The following is a 26452-nucleotide window of genomic DNA, read 5'->3' as shown; positions in this document are numbered from 1 at the left end:
ACTGTATGATGTTGATGTTACAAGACAAGATAAGATCTTGTCAGAGATGGCACAAAATTGACCAAACTAGTTTTCATTCTTAAGCTTGTATCTACTCCATCCATCCTTTTTGTCTCCCCTCTTTTCGTCTAATCAATCCATAAACATTTCCTAAACGTCTGTGGCTCATCTTTGAACATTCCAGTTTGGCCTGTACGGTTTTCATGCTAATGAATGGTTTGAATTCTATGAACTCTCCTTTAACATTCTCTCTCTGACTCTGACTGCTGATAGAGAAGCAGGATGACCCAAGGCTCAAATCAGCAATCCATGGATTTTTTAATCAGAACTGCTCTATTGTTTTCTTTAGTTGCTGTTCAGATTTACTAAAAAATGGCTGATTTATACAAAAAGCTTATATGGTAGAAAGCACGCTGACTTATGTGTTAGATTATACTACACCTCAACAACTTTTCTTTAAAAAAGCCAGTACTGCTTCAAAGCAAAATCCAGCACTGTCTCACACTTAGTATTAGTTAGCATTATTTGTTAGTTCATATTTTAGAATATTTTAAATATACTGCCCTGAGAACAGCGTATATCTGTGGGCTTGACTCTATACTTTCTGCATCCTGCCGACTACGCCAACCTCACAAAACCCACAGTACTATCTTCTAAAATCGTACAAATTTTGACTTTCATTCATCTAGTCTAAATATCTGATGTTTCTTACTTTTGCAATGCTGTAAATCTAATATTAAGATGATTTGTTACTTATTACAGTGTCTTAAGAAGAAAATGGGATGCAGTGCTGTATAGGTTTTTCTCCAACAAGTGAAAAAAGATGATAAAGTGCCCGGGTAGATGTCTATCCAGTGGAGTAATAGTGATATGGTGCTCTGTAGGTGCCCTCACAATGGGATAAACTGTATTTGATGTTACAAGGCAAGAGTAACTTGTCGTCAGTGATGGCAAAAAAAGGAACAGAACTAATTTCCATTCTTAAACTTGCATCTATTCCATGTTTTCATTTCCAGCCACATCTCTCTGTACAATATACATGCCACACATTGTGAAATGTCTTTTGTACACCCCTATAATTCTGTGCCTTTATTGCTACCTTATTTTTTAATTTAAGGAACAGATTCTGCATTTTAAACTCGACTCCCCTGCAGCTGTGAAGCAGTAATAAACTGCAACCAAATCACCACACCCCTCTCCATCTCTACTGTTTAAATATAAATACTCACCCACTGGAGTGTCTTCAGAAATGCTGAACAGCGCCATGTTCCCATTGGTGCTGCTCGGTCCATTATCATAAAAGTATGGAGCAAAGTCTGATTGTCCTGCCAAATCGATAACAGCAATAATATTAGTTTAAAAGAAAACAGTAATATTAGTGTAATAGAGCGCTGTCAAAACAACTGCATAAGAGCAGATGGGGTTGCAACTGAGAAAGCATTGCGAGAGCAGTGTTAAATTAAATAAAATATAAAGAAATAAAAATCAGGTCTTAAAAACTGCAAACAAAGCTTAAACATCTTAAACATTTTTATATATAATATAAAAATTACAGCAAGTGCAATCCTCTTAAATATAATTTAAGTATCTAGTATTTCTTCTTTTTTATTTTAACTCTTTCTGAACGTAATTATCTTTAGTAATGGAAAAAAAACAAGAATGCTGTTTTCTGTCAGTATTAGAGTCTAATATTCTACTATAAAATCTATATAGGAAATAAACCCAATTAATTAAAATATTTAATAGGTTTTTTTTTACTGCATTTCCATTTCATTGGAAGCCTGTGTGCAGTATTTAATATTTAATATTGACCCTTTTCTTTAATGAAACATCACTAAACAGGAAAAAAATGAGTAAAAATTAAATGAGTTACTTTGTCTTAATGGTCTAGTACAGGGGTCTCAAACTCATTTTTGCCGAGGGCCACATTGGCATATTGGCTGTCCTCTGAGGGCCAGATGTAACTTATAAATATAAGAAAATGTAACCAGATGTAATACAAAATGAATGTAATTACTCCTTAATGTTAAATAACTCTCAATATACTATTTATTCAATCAAATATTACAGTTGCATGGAAAAATGGTTGCTTGTTGCTCTATTAACATAAATCCTTTTAATTTATAAGTTATATTAACTTTGATCAAAACGTTTGATACTGAAATAAGGCTTAATAAATATAAAATCAAAAATTGTGAGCTGTGACAGATTTAGCAGTTCCTCAGATTTAGCAGTTCCTCATCCAACCACTAGTCGGAGCTGCAGCTGCAGCACCACAAGCCCGCAGTCTTTGCTTAGTCAGAGCTGCAGCCCAGCCACGGGCTACAGGGCTCAGCTGAGCCAGTCTGGAGCGTTTTTAAAAATGTGTAAGTTCTTCTGTGTATGAAATAAAATAACCCCACTAACCGGATAATACAGCTCTCTACAGTTCATCTTTCAGCCCAAGCAGCTAACAGCAGCAGTTTAGAGCAGCGTCACGGAGGCACTGCTCGGATTACATTATAAACAGGTCAGTTAGCGCGCTGCTAACCTCAGGATGTTTATAACTACGGAGTTTAGTGGACACACCACGGCTGCAAGGTTAGACTGTTGAAGGCTACTGAAGACTACTAAAGCAGGCAACGCAGCGTAAGCAAAAAAAAAAAAAAAAAAAAAACACACACACACACACACCAAAATACAAGTTAAGATAAAATATGAAAACGAACATAATAAAGCATAAATAATTAAATTGAATTGCGGGCCAGATGTATGTTTATTTTGTTAACCCGTGAGGGGCCGTATGAAACCGCGTCGCGGGCCGCATGTGGCCCGCGGGCCGCTACTTTGAGACCCCTGGTCTAGTACTACTGTTTTTCCAGTGTTTTGCAGCGGGTGTGGCCAAATTACTGTTTCATTGGTTTATAAACTTGTTCATTGGCTGATTTATGGTCTATTCTGATAGACAACAGCTCTCAAATAGTGTTCTGTGCAACAAAACGTTTTTTAATAAAGAAAATACATGATGTATTTGTAATGGATGCAGGGTCTGAAAGGGTTAAAGCTAAAAGCGCTGTCAGCTAAACATCTATATTGACTAAGCCAGATTGTAAGGATCGGTTTATATATATGAATGACTTATGAAAATATGTAAATTTACATTTACATTTAGGGTATTTAGCAGATTCCTTTATCTGGAACAACTTACAAAAGTGCTAAATTGATTATTCTAAAATATCCATTGCTAGTTTGTAGAGACTAGGATGAAGCTTCGATAATGTTTAGACTCCTATAAGATTTTTTTTTTTTTTTTTTTTTTTAGTTATGGAACTTTTTGAACACACTTAATTTGTCTACACATGCAGGCTGTTAGCCACACCCCTATAATTCCCACCTTAACTAACCCTAAACCACACCTGAATTAGCTTAGCTTAGCTTAATCAATAATGCCAAATAAGCGCAAGTTTACCAAAACAGACCAAAGTTCCAACAGAATTAAGCTAAGAGTGTCTTTTTTTTTACGCCAGACTACCTCACAAGCAGAGGACAGTCAAGCATAAATGATAAGTAATGAAGTAATCAATAATCAAGATAATCAAGTAAAACTGCAGGAATACGCTTCATAAATTGTAGCAAGGTAATAATTAATTTAGTTTATTTCAAGAAATAATAGATAATTCTATAATAAATAAAACATTTCACAAGAAATATTGCCTAAAACAGGGAAAACAGCCTATTAAATTAAACACTTTCAGTATTATCAATAGAATTACTAGAATAAAATTGAGCCAGTAATAAAAAAAATTGAAACAATCCTATAATATTTTTCAACAATGAGAAAATGAATGAAATGAAATATCAGATGTTTGGATTAGATTTAAAATGATGTCACTTGCTGGGATCATTATTTTTTTCCTGTGCTCAGTACAACAAAGGAAGGAGGGTCACAACCAGTGAAACCATTTCTTTTGTGAGATAAAAAATAATTTAAAAAAAGATTAAAAAGTTAAATAAATGTGAAAAATGGCTTTTAAAACTTATACAGCAGGCATTTTATTAATTATTGATTAATCAGTCTAAATGAAAAATACACTAGTTTGTACTGAGCAGCATACTCATGACTCATAGAGTAATAGAAATAGAACAAAAATTAAATTTCACTTTTTTTTTGTTTTTACAAAGTATTTATGTTCTGAGCAAACAAGCGAATAAATTCAACAATATCACGAACGAAACTACAAAGCCTACAAATGTGCAAACAAGCAAATGGTTGATATTTCAGTGAGACTCACTTGCTATAGGAGCAGGTAAGCAGAACAAAGACAGACATGGTTATACAAGATGACATCGTATGAAAATGACAGAAAAACAAAGAGTTTATCAATGTAAACAAACAAGCACACCCAACCCAATCTGATCACAGAACTACAGAGTCCGGTTGGACTCAGGTGAACGCTGGAGGAGCCGAGGAGTGAGTGCCGGGGATTTTAGCCAGTGATTAAAGGATTAGCAGGGCAATAACAGCCCAGAAACCTCTCGGATACTCTCTTCCCCCTCTTCTACAGGTTCTACAGGTCCCACAGAACCAGGCAGGACTTACCGAGCTGGACCCGGAGCAGCAGCAGGACCAGAGCGAGCCGAAGCGTGTGCGGACCCTTCATCCTGCAGGTGGGCATTGCGGGTGGAGGAGGCTCATGCGGAGAGCGAGACGAAGTCTGCGTCCTTCTGGAGACGTTTTCCCGCCGGGCTGAGTTTAGCTGAGCTGGAGAAGGGCGTCGCAGCTTCACTCGTTCTAATCCAGTGACGTACCCACACTCCTCCACCCTGAAGCTCCTCACACTGTCTGACTGTGACTCAACACCAGACCCAACACTCCCTCACACTTAACCCTGAGTGGTACAGGTCGTTACGCACCCCTGACGCACTGCTGTGCAGTTCTGATCGTTAACATTTCATTAACAACATGTTTTTAGTTTCTATTTTATCACCTTTTCAAAACTCTTCCCCCAGGGCAGCATATCAATGTGTTCTGATTCCATACAGTACCCTGCCGACTACGCCAAACTCCCACCACCCACAGCACTGTATAAATTGATTTTATAAAATATTATTAATATTTTACTACTGTTTTATATATGACTAAATTATTTCATAGTTACAATTAGAAGAATTCCATGTGTTTAGAATACATTTAATTACCTTGTAAAAACCTTTCCCTAAAGGCAGCATATCAATGTCTTCTGTACCCCGCCGACTACGCCAACTTCCCACCTCCCACAGCACTGTATAAATAAATATTATCAAATATTGTTTATATTTTACTTTTTGATTTACTTATGACTAACTTATTTCATAGTTACAATCATTAGAATTTCATGTGTTTAGAATACATTTAATTACCTTGTAAAAACCTTTCCCTAAGGGCAGAATGTTAATGTCTTCTGATTTTACACAGTACCCACCACCCACAGCACTGTATAAATACATTTTATAAAATATTATTAATATTTTACTACTGTTTTACCTATTACTAAATTATTTAATAGTTACAATAATTAGAATTCCATGTGTTTAGAATACATTTAATTACCTTGTAAAAACCGACAAATCATCGTCCACGTCCTTGCGTGAGTTCGTGAGTTCATTGCGGTCCTTTGTCGCTCACAACACTGAATTGCTGATTCATATTTATTTATAGAATAAATAAAATAATATTGAAAAACAACTATCAATTAAACTTTATGTATTTTTATGTAATCTAATGAAGGATTTACAGTGAAGACATTATTTTGAAATGTAGTATGTCAAAATAACAACAATATTCTCACAATATTCTGAAAAAATCTCAAAACATCAGTTATTTTTGACTAAGGACTACACTCCAGAAAATGCAAACAAATAATTTATGGTAGTTACTTATAAATTGAAGTAAATTTTATTATTGTTATTCATTGATATTCATTGAAATCACTATTACAGTTACTAAGTCTCTACTAAATTGTTATTCATCATTAATTAAATTTCATAACTATTATTTTATTATTATCTAACTATTATTAACTCATTTTGTTTATTTATTTTATGTGATATAGTCTATTTAATATGTTATTCCAGTGACAGATGTTTTTTTTTTTTCTTGCTTTATAATAACAGTTCACGGTCAGAGCAGTTACTGAATCATTAATAGCAGTTTTTGAATCATTGATAGTTTTGAAATTAACTATGATATTTATTGAATTATTAGTAGCAGTTACTGAATAGTTTGAATCATTAATAACAGTTAATTTAACATAGATAGCAGTAACTGAATATCTGATAGCAGGTACTGAATCATTAAAAGCAGTTCCTGAATCAATGATAATAATTTCTGAATTATTAATAGCATGTACTGAATCATTTTGGTGATATAATAAAAGTAAATTATTATTAACAAATTACACACAGTATACTTAAAAGTTTTCAGTTGTGGGTTTGCAGTGAAGGCATGATTTTGGACTGCAATTTTATTATTATTATTATAAACTTTATTAATGTTAAATGCAGAAGATTCAGAACCCCTTTTGTGCTCAGTATGAATCATCTGCTGAACTTTAGTCATGAAGATCAACATAAGTACAGCTCTGAGGGCAGATAGCAGCTCTGTGTGTGTGTGTGTGTGTGTGTGTGTGTGTGTTGTCTTCTGGAGTGGAGCTGTCACGCTTTTCACAGGTGTAAAAATAACATGTGACGCAGAGTGATGATGCGCATGCACGTAGACCAGAAACGACCAATCACGTTGTTTCGTCACTTTCTGAAATACTCAGCGTTACTGGGTGAGGAGAGGCTGCTGGTGAATGAACACTGATCCTTATTATAACATCACTACCTGTAATAACATCACACCATCACTACATCAGAGCCTGTGTTCATATCAGCAGGTCAGAGGCTGGAGGTGTTATTAATGTGTAATAAAGTGTTTATTACTCTACAGCTGTACCTGCAATGGTAATAATACATAATCTGCTCTGCACTGGGTTTATTAAATGAAGAAAATCTAAGACACAGAAAGCTCGCGCACACACACACACACAAATACACCTCAGCATGTACACTCTCACTTCACACAGTTCATCAACAGCTCAGTGAACTCAGATCTGCACCTGCTGTTATTTAACTGTGATCTATGAAGAAGAACTACACACACATGCACACACACACACATTGAGATCTATCAGTCTGGAAAAAGATATAAATCCATTTCTAAAGTTTATTTTTTTGAGACCACAGCGAATCACTATAAGATCCATTATCCACAAATGATAAAAAAGTGGAACAGTGGTGAACCTTCCCAGGAGTGGCCGACCGAACAAACTTACCCCAAGAGCGCAGCGACAACTCATCCAAGAGGTCACAAAAGACACACAACAACATCCAAAAAACTACAGGCCTCACTTGCCTCAGTTAAGGTCAGTGTTCATGCCTCCACCATCAGAATAAAAAACTGGGCAAAAATGCCAAGATGAAAACCACTGCTGAGCAAGAAGAACATTAAAGCTCATCTCAAATTTGCCAGAAAATATCTTGATGATCCTCAATACTTTTAGGAAAATATTCTGTGGACCGATGAGACAAAAGTTTAACATTTGGAGGGTTTGTCCCCCAGTACATCTGACATAAAAGTAACACCACATTTCAGAAAAAGAACATCACACCTATAGTAAAACATGGTGGGGGTAGTATGATGATCTGGAGCTATTTTTCTGCTTCATGTTTCATGCTGTGTTCAATAGAACCATGAATTTCGCTGTCTACCAAAAAACCCTAAAGGTTATATGCAGGAAATATATACCATATTTTTGTCCAACTTAATAAAAATACATAGTTCATCTTATAGTTCATCGTCTATCGGATGAACTAGGTGTCGATATCAGAATCTCACCCTCTTTGTTTGTCCTTAATGACGATTCTTCACTCTGGCCCTCTCATCCACAGCACAGACTCTTTCTTGCTACTCTCCCAGCTGCAAAGAAAACTGTTCTCCAGTTTTGGTTTAACTCTTTCCTTCTGTACTTGGGTTTTCAATACTCTGTCAATTACAATTCACGAACGATCGTGCAGGTAAATCTATTAATATACAGAGGCTTGAAAACGTATTTGCCCCCTTATAGATTTATTTAGTTTTTACATTTTGTCATACTTACATTTTCAGATTATCAAACAAACATACACATATAAACCAATCTAGCCCTTTGTAAAAAAAAAAAAAAAAACTGTGATTAATCACAGTCTTTGGAAAGATGAGTTCAATTTCACTTCTAACCACAACCAGGTCTGATTACTGCCAGACCTGTAGAATCAAGAAGTTACTTAAATAGAACCTGTCTGACAACATGAAGCAGATAAAAGATCTCCAAAACAAGAGATTATGCTGCGATCTGGAAAAAATTCAAAAACAAGAAGAGAAAACATTAAAGAAAAGATTACAAAGTCACTTCTAAGGCTTTAGGACTCTAGTGGAAAACAGTGAGGGCTATTATTTATAAATGGAGAAAACATGGAACACTGGTGAACCTTCCCAGGAGTGGCTGGCCGACTGAAATATTCCAAAAGGGCATGGACAACTCATCCAGGAGGTCACAAAATAACCCAGAATAACATTTAAAGAACTGCAGTTCTTACTTGCCTTTGTTGAGGTCGGTGTTAACGATGTAATAATAAGATAATAAGTTCTCACTAATAAAAATTGAAAGACAAGGGCCTTTTCTGTACTTAGGAAAAGTCTTAGATCTTTGAGTTCAGCTCATAAAAAAGGGAGCAAAACTAAAAGTGGTGCATTTATATTTTTGTTCAGCATAATTACAAGAAAAGGTGCCCACAAATATTTATATTTATACATAACTGTAAGCCATGATAGATGTTCTTATAATGTCAGATGGAGATGGAGGGTGCAACAGCGCCCTCTATCACAGGACAGTACTAAGCAGGGCACCCATCTCAAATCCCAAAACCCCTCCGCCGAGTGTCAGTTTTAGTAACAGCTGCCGTCTCTGATCTCCGACTCTCTCAGCATTGTTTTACCGATTTGCCCAAACCTGCTGATTTTCAAAATGGCTTAACAGAAATGGAGCTTAAGTGGTTTAATGTCAGCGGTTCCCTCGTTTTAATGGATGGTACTCCGGCGGAGGGCACTTTTCTCCTGTGTTCATTGTGTTTTGGGTTTTTTAGAAGATGAGGGCACCTGTGGATGTGCAGATGTTAGCATCTGCTGGCTCTGGCCTGCTTTTTGGGCTTAAACTCAGAGCAGCACGCAGATGGTGTTCAAAGAGGATTGTGGGTATAATCTCTCTGTCATCTGCCACTGCACAGGGCACAGTCTGAGCCAGAGAGAACCAAGGTGGGACAGAGTGTGTCCCCAAATCTCCCCCAGAGAACTTTGATTGTCTGTGGTGGGTGTGGTCAGCTGTTTGGGTTGTAATGTGGGGGCGTGTACATTCCCAGACAGCATTTATTATTGTTCAGCCTTTATTCATAGCTGAATCAGCATCATATCAAGCTTTGAACCTGTGAGACAAAATGAAGCAACTAAAAGATTGCAAAAAGCAACACATTATGCCTCAATTTAAAGAAATTCAAAAACAGAGTCATTAATTATCTATCCATCTGGAAAAGGTTAAAGTCATTTCTAAGGCTTTAGGACTCCAGTGAACCACAGTGAGAGCTATTATTCACAAATGGAGAAAACATGGAACACTGGTGAACCTTCCTAAGAGTGACCAGCCCACCAAAATTATTTCAAAAGGGTATGGACAACTCATCCAGGAGGTCACACAAGAACTCAAAACAACGTTTAACATCTTCATCTGCCACTGCACAGGGTAAAGTGTGAGCTAGAGTGTACCAGTGTGGGAGAGAGTGTGTACCCAAATTCTCCCCACAGAACTTTGATTGTCTGTGGTGGGCGTGGTCAGCCGTTTGGGTTGCAATGCGGGGGCGTGTACATTTTCAGCCAGCGTATATTATTGTTCAACATTTATTTAATGATTAATCAGCATCATATAAACTGTGAATAAATGTTGGATTATGTTTGGATTTTAAAAAATGAATCAAGAGATTTACACTTCTACAACTTTTTAACATTTAATAAACAATATTATAAGCTACATGCTTATAATGTACTGTACTGCCAGGGTAAACACAATTAGTAAACACAATGTTTTTAAAGTAACAGTCAAAGGTTTAGACATACCTTCCCATTCTATATGTTTTTTTCCTTTATTTCTCATATAATTAATTTTCTACATTGTAGATTAATATTAAACACATGAAAACAATTAATGGACACAATTGGAAATATGTAGTAAACATAAAAAAAAGTGTTTGGCCTCCACAACACACCACTTTAGGTCTTAATTAGAACTGTGTCTGTGGTCTTCCATTTCCTCACTATGTTCCTCACAGTGTAAACTGACAGCCGACATCTCTTCAGAGAAGATGCAAAGAGGAGAAAAACTTGCAATTAGTCACCTGAACCCTTTCTTACCGTAAAAGTTCTGTGTTACAATAATTAGTGCTAAAGATAAAACGACATTGGTGCCCAAATGTATGCAGCTGCCTAAGTGTGTTTAAAGAACTATTGCACACTTTCTTTATATCCTATAAATTTTATTTCACTTCTCAAGTATCACTGTGTTCATCTGCTATATAATATATTTCACTGAAATTGCTGATCTGATCAACCAATGATTTATAAAGAAAAACCATGAAAATGATCAGGGGTGCCCAAACTTTTTAATACTTAGGATTGGTACTCTGGACAGCTCCAGGGCTCAAAAGCAGCTTTCACATTTGACTAAGTGTGCAGAACCCGCTGAGAAAGCACACCTGGCTCAGGAAAAATAGGCTAAATGCCCTAAGACTCAAATGTGGTTTTAAAAAAATCTGATTGAATATCCACACAGACCTGAAATATTTTGATCTGACATTAACTGAAACAAGAGAACATACTGGTAGATTTTAAGGATGTTTTTACACTTGTGCCGAATAAATGAAACTGCTCCCAGGGGCGATTCTGAACTCATTTGGGGGAAGAGCTCATTATCACTGATTGTTTTCTCATTGGAGAACTTTTTTCAAACCTTGGATAGAAAGCAAAGTGGCAAAATGGATCTTATTTATTTTAGCCTGCTAATGAAAATGTAGCCTACTTCAGCTCTGGTAAAAAAATAAGAGACCACTTAAAAATGATGAGTTTCTTTGATTTTATCAAAATAAAAAACTCTGGAATATAATCAAAAGGAAGATGGATGATCACAAGCCATCAAACCAAGCTGAACTGCTTGAATGTTTGCACCAGGAGTAGCATAAAGTTGTCCAAAAGCAGTGTGTAAGACTGGTGGAGAAGAACATGCCAAGATGCATGAAAAGTGTGATTAAAAACCAGGGTTATTCCATAAAATATTGATTTCTAAACTCTTAAACTTTATGAATATGAACTTGTTTATAGGTTGCATTATTTGAGGTCTTTTTGTTATTTCAGCCATTTCTCATTTTCTGCTAATAAATGCTCTAAATGACAATATTTTTATTTGGAATTTGGGAGAAATGTTGTCCGCAGTTTATCAAATAAAATAACAGTGTTAATCTTACTCAAACATACACCTATAAATAGCAAAATCAGAGAAACTGATTCAGAAACTGAAGGGGTCTCTTCATTTTTTCCAGAGCTGTAGATTCCACCTCATTACAGGCGACACTGGAACTAGATCATCAATGCTATTCACTTCACCTGGCAGTGATTTTAATGTTATACAGTGGCTGATCCAAGTGTATTTGTCAACCAGTGCTATAATAAACCCCATTTTCTGTCCAAGAGCTGCAGGTTTGGACGTCATGCCAAAAAAAACAAACAAGCAAAACAGAGCACACACAGGAAATGACTCTCAGTATTCCCCAACCTCCCTTAAGTACAGTATTTACTGCGCTGGGATCAGCGACAAATCTGAGATTGCTTTCTTTATCATATTACTGGATTATGCTTTAATGTCTTTTTATATATTGGTTAAACTGCTTTCTTTATCCAACTAGATTTCGTATAGATTACGTGTCATCTAAATACAAATTTATAGGATTAAAGTCAAACGTGACTTTCTGATCTGAGAAGTAAATTTTATGATCTAAAATGTGATTTTTAATATCAGTCATATGGAGGAACTGCACTGAAACGTGAATTTATTGTACACAGTAGACAAATGCCCAATTGGTCAAGACCCTCCCATAACGACTGCTGAAATAAAAATCTTACTGCTCAGCAGACTCTGGACTCTGATACTACATGATGTCAACTTAACAGTGATAAAATCCCCATACAGTACTTTACAAACTATTACAATCTGTACAGCGGGCAAGACTTTCATTATTTTTCACTTTTACCAGACATGGATATACTTTAGAGTAGTCAGAGGAGAAATGAGTTTAGATGGGAGCCATGATGCTCCTGAAAGCATCCCGTCCCGCAAGCAAAAATAACAGTCAAGTTCATTTCTGAGGACACAAACCAACCAACACACCAAATGGCATATGCAGGATACGCGAGGTAGCCATTGTGCGTAGATAGGCTGCAGTTGAGGCATAGGCGGCTCCTTAGTATGTCTTATGAAGACTCCTCAGTAGTCTGTTGGTCACAGATATACTCACTTGAATATGTATGAATTCCATTTTGCATGAATTCCATATGCAGGAATTCTGATTTGACCGTTCACATTCATGTCACATGTCCATGGATCGGATATGCATCCGATTCAGAATATTAAATATTAAAGTGACTGAAATCTGATTAAAAAAAAAAAAATCAGATTTGGCACATTCACATAGCCATGAAAAAATAAGATCTGAGCAAAAAATCAGATTTGAGTCACTTTAGCCGGGTAATGTGAATGTAGCCCAAAAGCAATGAAGGATACACCAGTTTCATCCACAAAATCACTCCAAACATCAGATCCATTTCTAATTTATATGATGGACTGTGCAAGACTAGAGGTGGGATGTGGCTGTTAACAGCAAGTACTCCTCTAGTGTTTTGTGTTACTGTGGTACAGTGACTTTTTGTCATATATTCTGTAACTGACCAGGGGAGGATGGGTCCTCTTGTGAGTCTTGGGCTACGTTCAAAATGCAAAATTATTTCAAAACAGACCTTTTGAGATTACCATCCATACAGTTATCTGTGAGCAATCAGATTAGATTTGCATGTTTTGACATCACAAATGTATCTGCAGTGGTTGTTGTGGTATCAAGGCTGGCATCAGTACCTAGACTCATCTATACACATCAAATTATCATCAAAATTTAAACCCCTTCCAAACTACATTTGTATCTGATTTGAAAAATCTGATTTCATTTGGTTTCTGGCTGTTTATACTATCAAACTTCAATCTGGATACAATCAGGATATACTGAAAATTGAATGTGGGTTTATGTTTTGTTTGATACTTTGATTTATACTGTTTGATCGATCCTGTGTTTGATCCTCTGTTTAATTTCTGTAACACTGCTTTGTGACATCAATTGTAAAAAGCACAATGAAAATAAATCTGATTATACCTGATTGGGTACAGTTCAATAAGTGTTGTGCACTGCAGAAATAAACAAATCAATGAAGCTGATGGTAGATGCAGTTGTAGTTTATTGAACAATAGAAGTAATAGAAGAACAGAAACCAGCAGACATTCTCCATTGCCCTCAAACACACTGCACCTGTAACTCCGCCTCCTGGACACACTTCACGATCACTCCTGTGCGTTCAATAGAGTCGACTGCAGATAAAAGTGAATTATTATTTATAGAAGCTTCTTTTTACAAGCATGCCTGTCAATCACTTAAGTCACATTTTAAATAGAAAATACAAAATAAAATTTGTTTAATGAACCTAAACTGAGCTCAATTCAGACACGCTGTCCTGAGGATCACACCTAAGCACCGCCCCAGCTGTGATGTTTATATTTACTCTGATGGACAGTCTAGCAAAGCTGCAACACTGAGAGTAGTGAGATAAGAGCCGTGATGCTGCAGCGCGTCCTCCAGCTGAAACTTCTCAATCCGATCAACCAAGTTTAAACAGTAAAGAACCTAAACTCAAGAACGGATCAGATTCAGTTCAATTCTTCCCATCATTCCCCTCTTCCTCTTGCCACTCCTGATGACTACTTCCTTCTTCCTCCACCACCATTGGCCAAAATCATCACCAGCCTCATGAAGATGTTGAGTGTGTCCATGTAAATGCCCATACATCTGCAGGAGAAGATTCACCAGCAAAGGTTAAATTAAACGTGTACATTGTGATTAAAACAAGTAAACAAGGGATGCATGATGGAAAAATACATTAACATATTTGGTGAAATATACATTGCAATATTAAAAGCAAACCACTTATTTTCACCAGAATCAAATCAGCAATCCAACAGGCCATGAAATTAATAATGTACTAATACAATAATACTTTGAATTTTCAAACTTCTCTTAAATCCCCAATCTGGACAAACTTGTCTCAAACACCCCTCTGAACAAATAAATCTCAACCCTACAAATAATCTCAACCCCCCTGAATGAGCTCGTCTCGACCCCCCGCTCTGAACAAACTTGTCACAAATCCCCACATTGAACAAACACAAACAAACATTTCAAACCCCAACTCTGAATACATTAATCTAAACTCAACACTCTGAACAAAATCATCTCAACCCCCCTGAACAAACTCTTTTTAAACCCCCCAATCTGAATAAATCCACAATTCTGGATAAATTAATCTTAACCCTACACTCTGAATAAAATTATTTCAAACCACCAATCTTAACAAATCTACCTCAAACTCTCACTCCCACTTTTTTTTCCAAACCCCAACTCTGAATAAACAAATCTCAACCCTACACTCTGAATAAAATAATCTTAACCCCGCCTCTGAACAAACTCATCTCAAAGCCCCACACTAAACAAACATGCCAGAAACCACCGATCTGAATGAACTCGTCTCAAACCCCCACTCTGAATTAACTCGTCTTAAATCCGCACTCTAAATAAATTAATCTCGACTCCCCCCTCTGAACAAACTTGTTTTAAACCCCCTATCTGAAGTCATCACAAACCCCCACTCTGAATGATCTCTTCTCAAACTCTCACTCAGTAAAAACTTGTCTCAATCCCAAACTCTGTTCATCTCAAACTCCCACTCTAAATCAACATGTCTCAAACCCCCACTCTGAACATGTGTTAAAGTGTACACTCACGCATTGATTGGGTCGTATTTCTGCACTCCATAAAGGGGGTGTGTCTCGGCGCGTTTGATGACCTTCTGGGTGTCATAAAGCAGGAACATGCTGAAGAGGATGAGACCACCGTAAACTGCTATGGAGTACAGCCCAGCGCCGAAGGGAGTGGTGGGCGGCAGGAACATGGTGCCTGAGCAACAAAAGTGGGTAACATTGTTATCATTAATAACCTCATTCATATCGATATTTAACATAAAAAATCTTCAAGATTCATCCTGAAACTTTAGGAACACATCTAGAAGAAAAAGAAACCACAACCAGCAACAATTAATGTGCCAAAAGTCATGGGGCAGGAGTGAATAAATCATGAATAAATAATAACAATCATGAGGTGTAAAGTGTGTGAAGATTGCAAAAGACAAATTTAATGGAAATTTGGTTGGAAAAGTGTTCTAATGAGGTGATGTAACAGACCAGACACAAGGTCACTCCGTGCTGTACATATCTGTTAATACAGAGAATCAATACGTACCCAGTGAGGAGGCGAAGACTACCCCGAAGCCGATAGCAAGGGGACCCCCCATGTTCAGGAACTTCTCACTGGGGGCACACATTGCAACGGTGGAGAGCCCTCCCACAATGCCCGCTGTGTACCAGGCTGCTCGCACCATTAGTGGACCTCCCAGCAGGGTCAGCGGGGCGATCACGGCTCCCATCACACCTAAACAAACACAAATTAATAAAAAGATACAGCTCTGGAAAAAAAATAAGAGACCACTTAAAAATTATTTTAATTTTATTTTACCAAACTGAAAACCTCTAGAATATAATCAAGAGGAAAATGGATGATCACAGCCATCAAACCAAGCTTGAACTGCTTGAATTTTTGCACCAGCAGATAATAATCCAAAAGCAGTGTGTAAGACTAATGGAGGAGAACATGCCAAGAGAAAAAAAAAACAGGTGAATAAAGAAAAGCATAAACCAGGGGTCAGCAATTAGTTTTGGCTGCGGGCCAGATATTTTCCAAGCCATTACGTGGCGGGCCACAAAAAAAAAAAACTGTTTTTGGAAAATAAAGCAGGTAAACCCAGAAAGAAAGGAAAAAATATATACAAACTAAAATTCGCCAGAGAAGCATTTTATTTTATGTTTTTTTTATTATTATTGTTCATTATAGTTCAAACAACCTTACGGGCCAGACGTTTCACACTTGGCCTGCGGGCCACCTATTGCCGACCTATGGCATAAACAGTGAGGGATGGCTTCATTAAATGATACATTAATGCCACCTAGTGGATCAATAAAAGTTCTGCAGGTTTCCAGCAGCCTGAATGCTGACCTCGGCTTTACTGCAAGGGTGATTGTTTCAGCAGATAACAAGCTATTTAAGCTTAACTGATGCAGTGATTAGCTTCTCATTTGTTTAACAACCATGTGGTTGAGGAAAAAATGCTAATCTGATTCAGAAGAGTCACATTATTGGCATGCTTGAAGCAGAGTAAACAACTAAGCTTCAGTTGGATAAAATACACTAAAATCGGGTTAAGAACTGTCCAGTGTCCAGTATTAAAAAGTGGAAGGACAGAGGAAGTATCTTCGAGAAAGAAATTTGGTCAGAAAAAGAATTATCTTGATTGATTGGTGATCACTTATACATTCGGTGAAATCAATTTGTAGAAAAACATCACTAGAACTCAGGGACATGTTTAATAGTAAAAGTAAGAGCAAAGGAAACTCATGAGATTGGAACTTAACAGCTGTGTAGCCTTAAGAAAACCTCTGGATTTAGGAGCAAAGGAAGAAGGTCATGTGGTCTGATGAGTCCAGATTTTTTTTACCCTCTTCCACTGATGGAGCATCAGTGTTAGAAGAGAGGCAGTGATTCACCCATCATGCCTTGTGTCTACTGTACAAGACTGTCGGGGCGGTGCTAAGATTTGGGGATACTGCAGTTGGTCAGGTCTGGGTTCAGCAACAGTATGTGCTGAAAGAATGAAATCAGCTGAACATAGACCAGGTTATTCCATCAACGGAATTTGTTCTTCCCTGATGGCACGGTCATATTCCAAGATCATTATCCCACATGGATTGGCCACCACAGAGTCCAGACCTTAAACCCATTCAGAATCTTTGGGATGTGCTCCCATCAGCAATACAATATTTTGGAAAAGTACCTGCATGCAGCATCCAGGCGAGGTGTTTTGGAAGCGGACTGTGCTCATAGGAGATTGACCTCACCAACATTCCTGCACCGATCATAGCCGCAAACGTTGCTCCAATAGCCTGCAAAAATAGCATCTCTCATTAAACACATTTCATTAAAGATCAAAATAATGCAGAAGGCTGTTTATTTTTATTATTTTTAAGAAGGTAGAGAATATGTCTAGCCATGTTGGTGCTGGAGGTGTAAGAAAATATTGATAAAATCGATATCAAATAACAATAAGTTGTTTGGCAATACTATGTTGAATTTCAAAACACACTGTATTGGTTTTTATTTATTAGTTTTCTTATAGAGACTCATATCAGACAATGTTTTTTCCAGTGTTGTGTTTAAACTGTTGTACTGTGTTGTTAGATCCTGCTGTTCCAACTGCATAAACTTATATAAAATAAAATAAAGATTTTAATTTTTTTAATTGAAATAACTACAAAAAGTATTCAAATTTTTTTATCATAATTCCTGTATTGTGATGTGTATAATTTCATTTATTTTTTGCCAATACTGAGGTCATGTGACGGGGAGGTGAAATCATCAGACAGAGCTAAACATTTCTGCGATGATTTCTTTAGCAAACCACATCAAAGGAATTTCTTATGTGTTAAAAAACAGGGGTTCTGTCCTAGTGTGTTAACAGCAGCTTAACAGCAGTGCAAGATATTCATACTCATTGCTCCATGTTTAAGGGGGGCACTAATCCCCCTGATTTTTGCGGACAAGAAGTTCGGGAGGGGCACTCTGTGATTAAAGGCAGGGCAGTAGCAGTGTGCCTCTGACAGCAGTGAGAAGCAAATGGTTGGATGTCAGCAGGGGGACAATATTATTGATTGTCTGATCTGCATATTGTGATCTGTTTGCATAGTAAAATACACGGACACATCATCCTCGCCTATAGAACAGCTGCAGAGGCAGAAAAAGACTGCAATAAAAACATTTCTTCAAGGCTAGGAAATGTTTATAGAAATTTAAGCAGTATGATTCACTAATTCATATGAACTCATTTCAGCTATTAATTTTTTAGAGTTTAGTAGCTCTTTAAAAGTCATTTCTGCAGTGCTGCTGTTACGTTAGCATAATAGTGCTGCAGAGGTATCTAACATTTTGTTGTCTATTCTGTATTTCTCTGTTCACTGTAATGGGCGAGTATGAGTGACAGAATAACGGCAACTACCTGTTGCTACAGCCTGTACATCATTTATTAATCTCCTTCCACTACACCAATGTACAATGTACAAATTCATAACCCTAACTACACATTACCTCAGTTTGATGACATCATTCACACTTATGACAAGTTTAAGATTTAAGTTAAGCTTTTAATATTATAATAATACTAGTGTTTAATAGTAATGCATCAGGTAAAGAGTTGCTGTGGTACAAAATAGGGGTAACATGTTAACACTGAGGGACTGAACTGATAGAAATAGAATTAAATAGAATTAATCGGGTAACCTAAAAACATTAAAATCAGCATTAGTAGCGTTTAATTACCAGCCAGGATCCTCTCATCATTAGCCCAAGCAGAGCTGGGGTCCGACTGACCGCCACAGCAGACAGAGCAGTCACGCCCACACTGCCCGCAAAATACATGTAGGTGGAGTGGATCCGGTCCTTCACATACTGTGGCCATATCCTACACACACAGGCACACACACACAGAGAAATAGACAGAAACAGACACAGAGTTCAGCCTTAATCAACCCTAATGATAAATCAAATGCCCTTACTTTGGGAAGTGTAAAAATTGTGGCTAGTTAATAGATGCAACATTTTTTTTAAAACTGGCCGAATTTAGTCAATTAGTATTATGAAGAAAATCATACAATACGGAAGCATCTCAAAATTTTAAATATATATAACACACTGTCATCAGAGGGAAGCTTGAAGTGCTGTAAGATTTTCTGGGAAAACACTGCACTGACTTTGGACTTGATATAACACGGTGAATCAACACCAGCAGATGACATGTCTCTCCAAACCATCACTGATCATCAGTAAATTTTACATTTCATTTGGAAATCAAGGGATCAGAGTCTGGAGGAAGAGTGGAGAACACAGTACATGCTGCTGGAGGTCTAGTGTGAAGCTTCTACAATCAGTGATGGTTTGGAGAGACATCTGCTGGTGTTGGTCCACTGTGTTTTATTATCAAGTCTAAAATCAGTGCAGTGTTTTCCCGGAAAAATGTGTTTTCATCAGCTGTAAGCCATTATCATCAACAATAATGATCACTCTGTGTGTAATACGTCTATATAATATATGGGTTTCACATTTTAACTGAATTACAGAAATAAAGTACCTTTTCAATGCTATTCTAATTTTTTTAAATGAACCTGTATCTGTACAAATTTTATTAACATATATTATTTATTTCACTGATTTGGGACAGGTCCAGATTTGCAGAAAGACAACAGTTTTAAATAACATAATGAACATAAACATAAAATGGCAAATGGTAACATGTCTTAATCCAGATGATTGGCACACTTTATACATTTTCTTACACTGATTTCTCCAGAGCTCCGATCTCACTGGACATGCCCAGCCCATAATAACACAGCGCTCCCATTCCGACTGCTGCTCCGCCAGCCAGGATCATCCTGCCCATGGTATCAACTGAGAGTGAAAGAGAGTAAGAGAAAGCGAGTGAGAGAGCTTGTGTTCTTGAGTAAACATTATGACCAAAAAGTGACAAAAATATACATGAAAATATACACAAATCTTTGCACCTAGTGTGTGAATTGCAATGCTTTTAAGAAGAAAGCTGCAGTTTACCAAGAACCTGTAGACTATGGGCAAGATTAGGAAATATCCAACGATGCAAAACCACAGCCTTTAGTACAACTATTTATATAATATAAGTATAAAATTAGTGTTTTACTAATACACTTACTGCCTATATATGGTTATTTTAGTAACTGTATAATTCAAATGTGTTATTTTTGCTCTGTACCAGTACTGTAGAGTCAAATGCAGTCTCCAATAAGTCTAAATATCCAGGAAAATAAACAATTAGGTTTCTCCAGGAGAATATAACGGTATATTATGTATATTATAGAGTGCATATTGTGTAAATTCACTTTTAATAGCAGTGTCTGTCGCTGGCTCGAACGCTGCCTCCTGTAGCTGATCTTTAGCAGTCTTACTCCTCCGAATTCCAAACCGGGCTCTGGAAGAAAAACCCTGAGGCACAGAAACAAAAACAATATAATCAGATTACTGTCACTGTACGTATTTAGAGTTTCTGAACTATCTTATTTAAACCAAAACCTGACTAAAATATTAAACAGCTACAAGATTAGCAGAGGGGTTTGTATACATTTATGTAAAAACTCTCTACTCACCTGCTGGGGTTTCAGCAGAGGGGGGCAGGTTTTGAGGGCGGAGCTCCGCAGGGCAGGGGTGCCCTGGGTCAAGGCTGAGCGCAGCCCGACCACAGGGAGAGTCCGCAGGCATGCCAGCCTCGCCACCAACATCTTCAGATCAGTGTAGTGAACAACAACCTCTGGAGATAAAGACAGATAAAGATATGTAAATAAACAGTGGTGTCTTTTTAACAGACACTACAGCCAATAGCCATGAACAAGCACCTGTGTGGGGAGGGGGCGGGGCTATGCTATACATAACTCCCTGTTCAAAATGACTCAGCATTTTCTGGAGCGTTTATACAGCTACAGCTGTGGTGATATGAGGTTCAACCTGTTTTATTTGAGAACCTAAACTCCACAAACTACAGCTTACCTGCTGAAATAAAACGTGTATTATATTACAGCATAAACCTCTATATGAATATGTACTATAAAATCTTGACAGAACATTTTTTTTGTTTTAATATTAGGATAGGTTGAACAGAAAAACAGAAAAAAGTAGAAAAATGGATTTATATAACACAGGATATCTTCCCTGATTTAGCTATTTATATGTATATGTAAAAATAAAATGAACATTGTTGTTTTTTTCAATAAACTACAGACAACATTTCTTACAAATAAAAATAATGTAGTTTAGAAAATTTATTTGCAGAAATAGCTGAAATAACAAAAAAAGATGCAGAGCTTTAAGACCTTAAATAATGCAAAGAAAACAAGTTTCCAGAAGAGTCCAGAAATCACTATTAGGAGGAATAACCCTGGTTTTTAATCCCAGTTTTCGTGCATCTTGGCATGTTCTCCTCCACCAGTCTTACACACTGCTTTTGGATAACGTTAAGCCACTTTCTGGTGCAAAACTTCAAGCTATAAGCTGTACATTATACTCTTATTTTTTATGGTACAGGCATAGGCTTTTCTGCACAGTAACAGCAACGACTCTTACATACAGAAACACAGCACAGTTAAACAGCTACAGTTCTATTAGGATAGCATACACTATAATTAGAATTTACCTAATACATATCTAACCATGTAACTTATTGGCCACAGGTAACATGTGTGGCATGTAGCCAGTAATTACTTAACATTAGAATAAGCATTTTGATGCGTGATGTAACAATGTATAATGATTTTGAAGAGGGGAGACTACAGTTCTAAAAGATAATTCAATTTAAACCATTAAAAACGCACAGTTCCACTGATTAGAGTACAGTATATTCAGAATAATCTGATCTGATCTGTTTCCTCTTAGTCAGGCTCTCAGAACACGGCTAAGCTAACAGTTAAAGCTGTGTAAACAGAGCTGTGTGAATTAAACAGCGCTCAGACAGGATCGGACTGTATATCAGGGACTAATTATATACTATATTAATACTATAAATACACTAAAAATGCGTTTAAAATCCCAAACTCACCCGAACCGAGCCTGAACTTCTGGGTTCACCTCTGAGAAATGCGCAAACTCAAGCGTCACGACCTTCCGGAAGTTTCTCTCCTGTTACATCATGAACCACGCTCGCAGTGCATTGTGGAAGATGTAGTTCATTGACAAGTAAGTTATTTAATAGATTTTTTTCTACACTGGCTACATAATAATAATAATAATAATAATAATAATAATAATAATAATAATAATAATAATAAAACATTTTTTAAATAAACTGATAACGATTATATTATATTTAAAAATATATTATAATTAAAATAAATATATATTAATTTATGTCTGCATTTCCCCCTTTTAAAAATGAAAGCAGCAACAATAATAATAATAATAATAATAATAACAAACAAGAAAGCTTGTTATATCACCGTTACTGCCATTATTATTATTATTATTATTAGTAGTAGTAGTAGTAGTAGTAGTAGTAGTAGTGGTAGTAATATTGTTGTTGTTTTTGTTGTTGTTGTTGTTGTTGTTATAAAAGTGGAAATGCTTTTTAAGCATGTCCAGCTATTTCCTGTATACCCTGTCATCTTGAGATAACCCGCCCTGTCAGTGACAGATCACAACCTTCACCATGTTTATTTTTTAGGGGATTTAAGACACTTGCTGCATGTTCACCAATTAATTATATTAATTTAACTCAATATTCCTCATTTTATCTCCATGCTTATGTGAGATAAAACTTAAGTTGTCCACCCTGGCGTGGTGAAAAAAAAAATGTATTTTTGAAACAGAGCAAGGTCATCATGAACAATTTAACATGTTTGCAACTCTACCTCAACCATGTTTTATCAAATTGCAATTAAATTTTTTTCATTAAAATTGTCCACCCTGTCATGCAGCTTGCTATAACATGGTGGTGCATGCGTGTCAGGAAATGAAAAATAGAAATATGAAGTGGTAAAGCTGGAAAATATGATTTCTGTGTAGTCTGAACATTTAGAAATAAAATAAAATAAAATAATAGTAAAAAAAAAAGTCAAAATGATTATCTTTCATTTTTTCAGATTTCTACTGTATTCACTAAGAGTGAAAACACCGAGAGGTTTTCTGCAGTTGCCAACAGTGGCCAGCAGGTGGAGTCAGTGTTGTAGCTTTTCTCTAACCTCCTAAATCTCCTGATTCAGCTGGTAACTGTGTTCAATTCCAGTTAGTGTGGGTGATGACATCAACTGTGCTGGGATATAATTGATTACACTGCTGAACAGTGTCATTTTAAAATGAAAACCACAACAACAACAACAACAATAATAATAATAATAATAATAATAATAATAATAATAATAATAATAATAATAACAGATATAACTATAAAACAAGCTTATTTGTGTGTGCAGTATTTTAAAACAAAGCAACAGTTATAAATTAAAAGATATAAAATTAAACAAATGTGTGGTTTACATTAATTAAATTACAAATGACACAAATATCAGTATAATGTGCATTATTTTGTTAAAGAGAGATTTATGTTTATTTATGTATATATTTTTAAAACATTTACAATGAACAGAAACAGCATCACAGGTGTGTGAGGGGAATTTCGATCCACTGGCACCGTTAAAACCTCGCGGCTGCACGCGGCTGGAGGCTTCACACGCACTTGCTGCAGTTGCTCTCCTGTAAATGTGCGAGCCGAGAGACTCCCTGATGAGATCTATCTATCTATCTATCTATCTATCTATCTATCTATCTATCTATCTATCTATCTATCTATCTATCTATCTATCTATCTATCTATCTATCTATCTATCTATCTATCTATCTATCTAAGACTAAGATAGATTTGCTGCAGTTTCCGACAGTGGCCAGCAGGTGGAGTCAGTGTGGTAGCTTTTATTTCACCTCCTAAGTCTCCTGATTCAGCTGATTACTATGTTTAATTCCAGCTAATGTGGGTGATGACATCAAGTCCCAATACTTACTGTTATTTAGGAGACACAGCAAACACTTGGAAGGGGTGATCTGGTCAGATGAGACCAAGGATGAATTTTGTGGCATAAATGTGAAACTCTATATCTCTGTCTCAGAAAACTAACATCACACATCACTCTAAACACACCATCCCCACTGTGAAACATGGTGGTGGTGGCATCATGCTGTGAGGGTGATTTTCTTTAGCATTGACTGGAAAGCTGGTCAGAGTTGAACGGAAGGTAATAATAAGGAACAGCAAAAAAAAGTCTCGGTCTCTAGCTGTCATCTCAAATACTGGTTACCCTGATATCAAAGAACACCGAATAAACTGTTAATTATAGCTCCTTTTATTTACTTCTACTATCTTTTAATACTGATAGTGAAAAAAATAACCTTCAACCTTAACCGCTGCTTATTACGCAATGTTGAATAAATAATGTTGCAAACAGGCATCAGTTAGTGTTGAAATTCTGACTTTGAATCAATGGTCATTTCAAGGATTTGAATGACTGGGGCTAGTTCTACACCCACTTAGAATAGAACACAAACATATTAAGGATACACATACATATTAAATGTAAGAAAATTTATAACAAACAACATATTAAATGCATAAGATTAAATTAATTCTAAATTTAAAATTGATGTGCACAAATAAATTGTTTCTGATTTCAGAGATCAACATTGTTTTAATGCATAACAGATGGAAAAAATCATGTTTATGAATCATATACGTTTGCTTTCTGGATAATCAACTTCACTGTAAAAGATGTTAGTTTAAAAGTCAAAAACGTAAGTTTAAAAGTAAAGTCATAAAGTTTTAAGTTACATTTATTTGAATGACTTTATGTCTGATTTGACTGTTGGCTCCTCTCTGTGAGTTCTGTGATTTAACTACATAATACACATTGTTTCAACTTAGCAATTCAGGTTTAAAATACAAATATTTCCGTAATATGAGTTTTATTTACTTGTTCCAGAAAACCAGTAGTTTAACTTTGTTACTTAGATTCCTGAAGGTGGAAGTGAAAAATGGAAGAGAATATGACAATGAGTTATTTAAGCAATAATACATGAGAGGGAGAGCTATAGCACGTAGCAGTAGCACTGCTATTATAGTGCATTATAGCAGGAAACTCAAGTGTCCATTATCGCTGGTTATTGAACGATTTTTAGTTAAATACAATGTGTTTGTAATACAATGTGGTTATAAACTCCGTGCAAGTTAAAATAGTTCCATTGCTGCTCTGTGTGTAGCTGCGCTGTTTGGCTTGTAAACGCTGCATCAATGCTAGGTTACCTGTATGTGGCAGAGTAATACATGGAGTGCTTCAGTTACAGTGCATTACCGGCTGATAATGTCACTCATAAAACGCCTCTCAGCCAATTACATTGCAGGGTCGGAACTAAGTGTGGTATAATACACAGTGATCCATGCAACAAATGGCATTTTGCTTTCATAGCCATCAACATAGAGGGTATCCAGTCCACCCTTGCATAAAGCATAATAGAATACACAAGAGAAGTTGTGCCTGGCGGCACAACTACACACTGATGGTGTCACTGAGAAAGGGAGACCCACCCACTGTGTACATTAGTGGTATCAGGAATGAATTTCCACTTTATTAAATTAACATAAAGTCCACAAGCTCTAGTTGAGCTTAGAAAACAATTTAATCAATCAATCAATTTAATTAGTTAAAATAATTACAATTAAATTGCTCAAATGTTTGTTACAGTGTGGTTAAAATGTTTTAGGCGCAATGGAATATTTATATGTTTTGTGAATTAATTACATTATTTTTTTTTATATATGATATAATATAAAGCACATGACAAGAATATTTCACATGTATTTGTATGTGTTGTGTGAAAAAGTGGTTCATTTCAGACTGGTTTAGTGTTAAGGATATTGGGTCTAGGTGTGAACTGGTCGGTAAGAGTAAATTTAGATATCTTATGCAGTTCAGTACCTCCAGCCTATACCTATAGGAACCTACAGGTGTGTGAAGATGTAAGTGGATGGATGGCAGTGTTTGTTGGGTTCTGCAAAAATCTAGAACCTGAAACTGATTCAGTTTAAAATAACTCCAGTCTGGAAAGTCAGCAGAACCAACAATTTAGCCCAGATCTGGAAGGTTTTTTATTCACACTCTTGTAACAAAAAATGTTTCTACAATGGTTCTGTAGACGGGGATGCCCACGTGGTTCTTTAGATCGGTGGAAAACCTTTGTAGATTGAAGGAGAACCCGTGCTGGTTAGAGTGTTGGTCTAGTG

The 26452-nt window shown here is 36.4% G+C and overlaps 2 protein-coding genes across 3 annotated transcripts in view; both read right to left on the bottom strand.

Annotated features, from left to right (window-relative positions):
• The window catches only part of LOC103030844 (cadherin-related family member 1), a 47491-nt gene extending 42683 nt beyond the window's left edge, over positions 1-4808 (bottom strand). For both annotated transcript variants that reach the window (XM_007260924.4, XM_049464866.1), the window contains exons 1-2: positions 4580-4808; positions 1230-1325 (exon numbers count right to left, since the gene is read on the bottom strand). In XM_007260924.4, coding sequence (XP_007260986.3) covers positions 1230-1325; positions 4580-4655 — 172 coding nt within the window. In that variant the 5' untranslated portion in view covers positions 4656-4808. The remainder of the gene's footprint in view (positions 1-1229; positions 1326-4579) is intronic.
• Positions 4809-13621: 8813 nt separating this feature from the next.
• ghitm (growth hormone inducible transmembrane protein) lies at positions 13622-22323 on the bottom strand. The gene is made up of 9 exons (XM_007260925.4): positions 22229-22323; positions 20787-20947; positions 20523-20625; positions 19947-20058; positions 18934-19075; positions 17396-17504; positions 15751-15939; positions 15237-15408; positions 13622-14244 (listed from the first exon to the last, which is right to left on the bottom strand). Exons 2-9 carry the CDS (start codon positions 20916-20918, stop codon positions 14157-14159), a joined length of 1047 nt encoding a protein of 348 aa, XP_007260987.3. The 5' UTR covers positions 20919-20947; positions 22229-22323; the 3' UTR covers positions 13622-14156.
• Positions 22324-26452: the final 4129 nt, after the last annotated feature.

This window comes from Astyanax mexicanus, chromosome 15, assembly GCF_023375975.1.
Source record: "Astyanax mexicanus isolate ESR-SI-001 chromosome 15, AstMex3_surface, whole genome shotgun sequence".
NCBI classification, from domain to species: domain Eukaryota; kingdom Metazoa; phylum Chordata; class Actinopteri; order Characiformes; family Acestrorhamphidae; genus Astyanax; species Astyanax mexicanus.
The sequence above is the reverse complement of the archived record's forward strand: the minus strand, read 5'-3'. Positions and strand labels throughout refer to the sequence as shown.

What these genes read in the sequence shown, in the direction of transcription:
- ghitm (XM_007260925.4), bottom strand. Translation starts at nt 20,918, where the DNA reads ATGTTGGTGGCGAGGCTGGCATGCCTGCGGACTCTCCCTGTGGTCGGG. An exon ending in GGAGCTCTGGAGAAATCAGT is followed by an intron (nt 19,076 to 19,946) that starts GTAAGAAAATGT and finishes CTGTGTGTGTAG; the next exon opens with GATATGGCCACAGTATGTGA. An exon ending in TGATGAGAGGATCCTGGCTG is followed by an intron (nt 17,505 to 18,933) that starts GTAATTAAACGC and finishes CTATTTTTGCAG; the next exon opens with GCTATTGGAGCAACGTTTGC.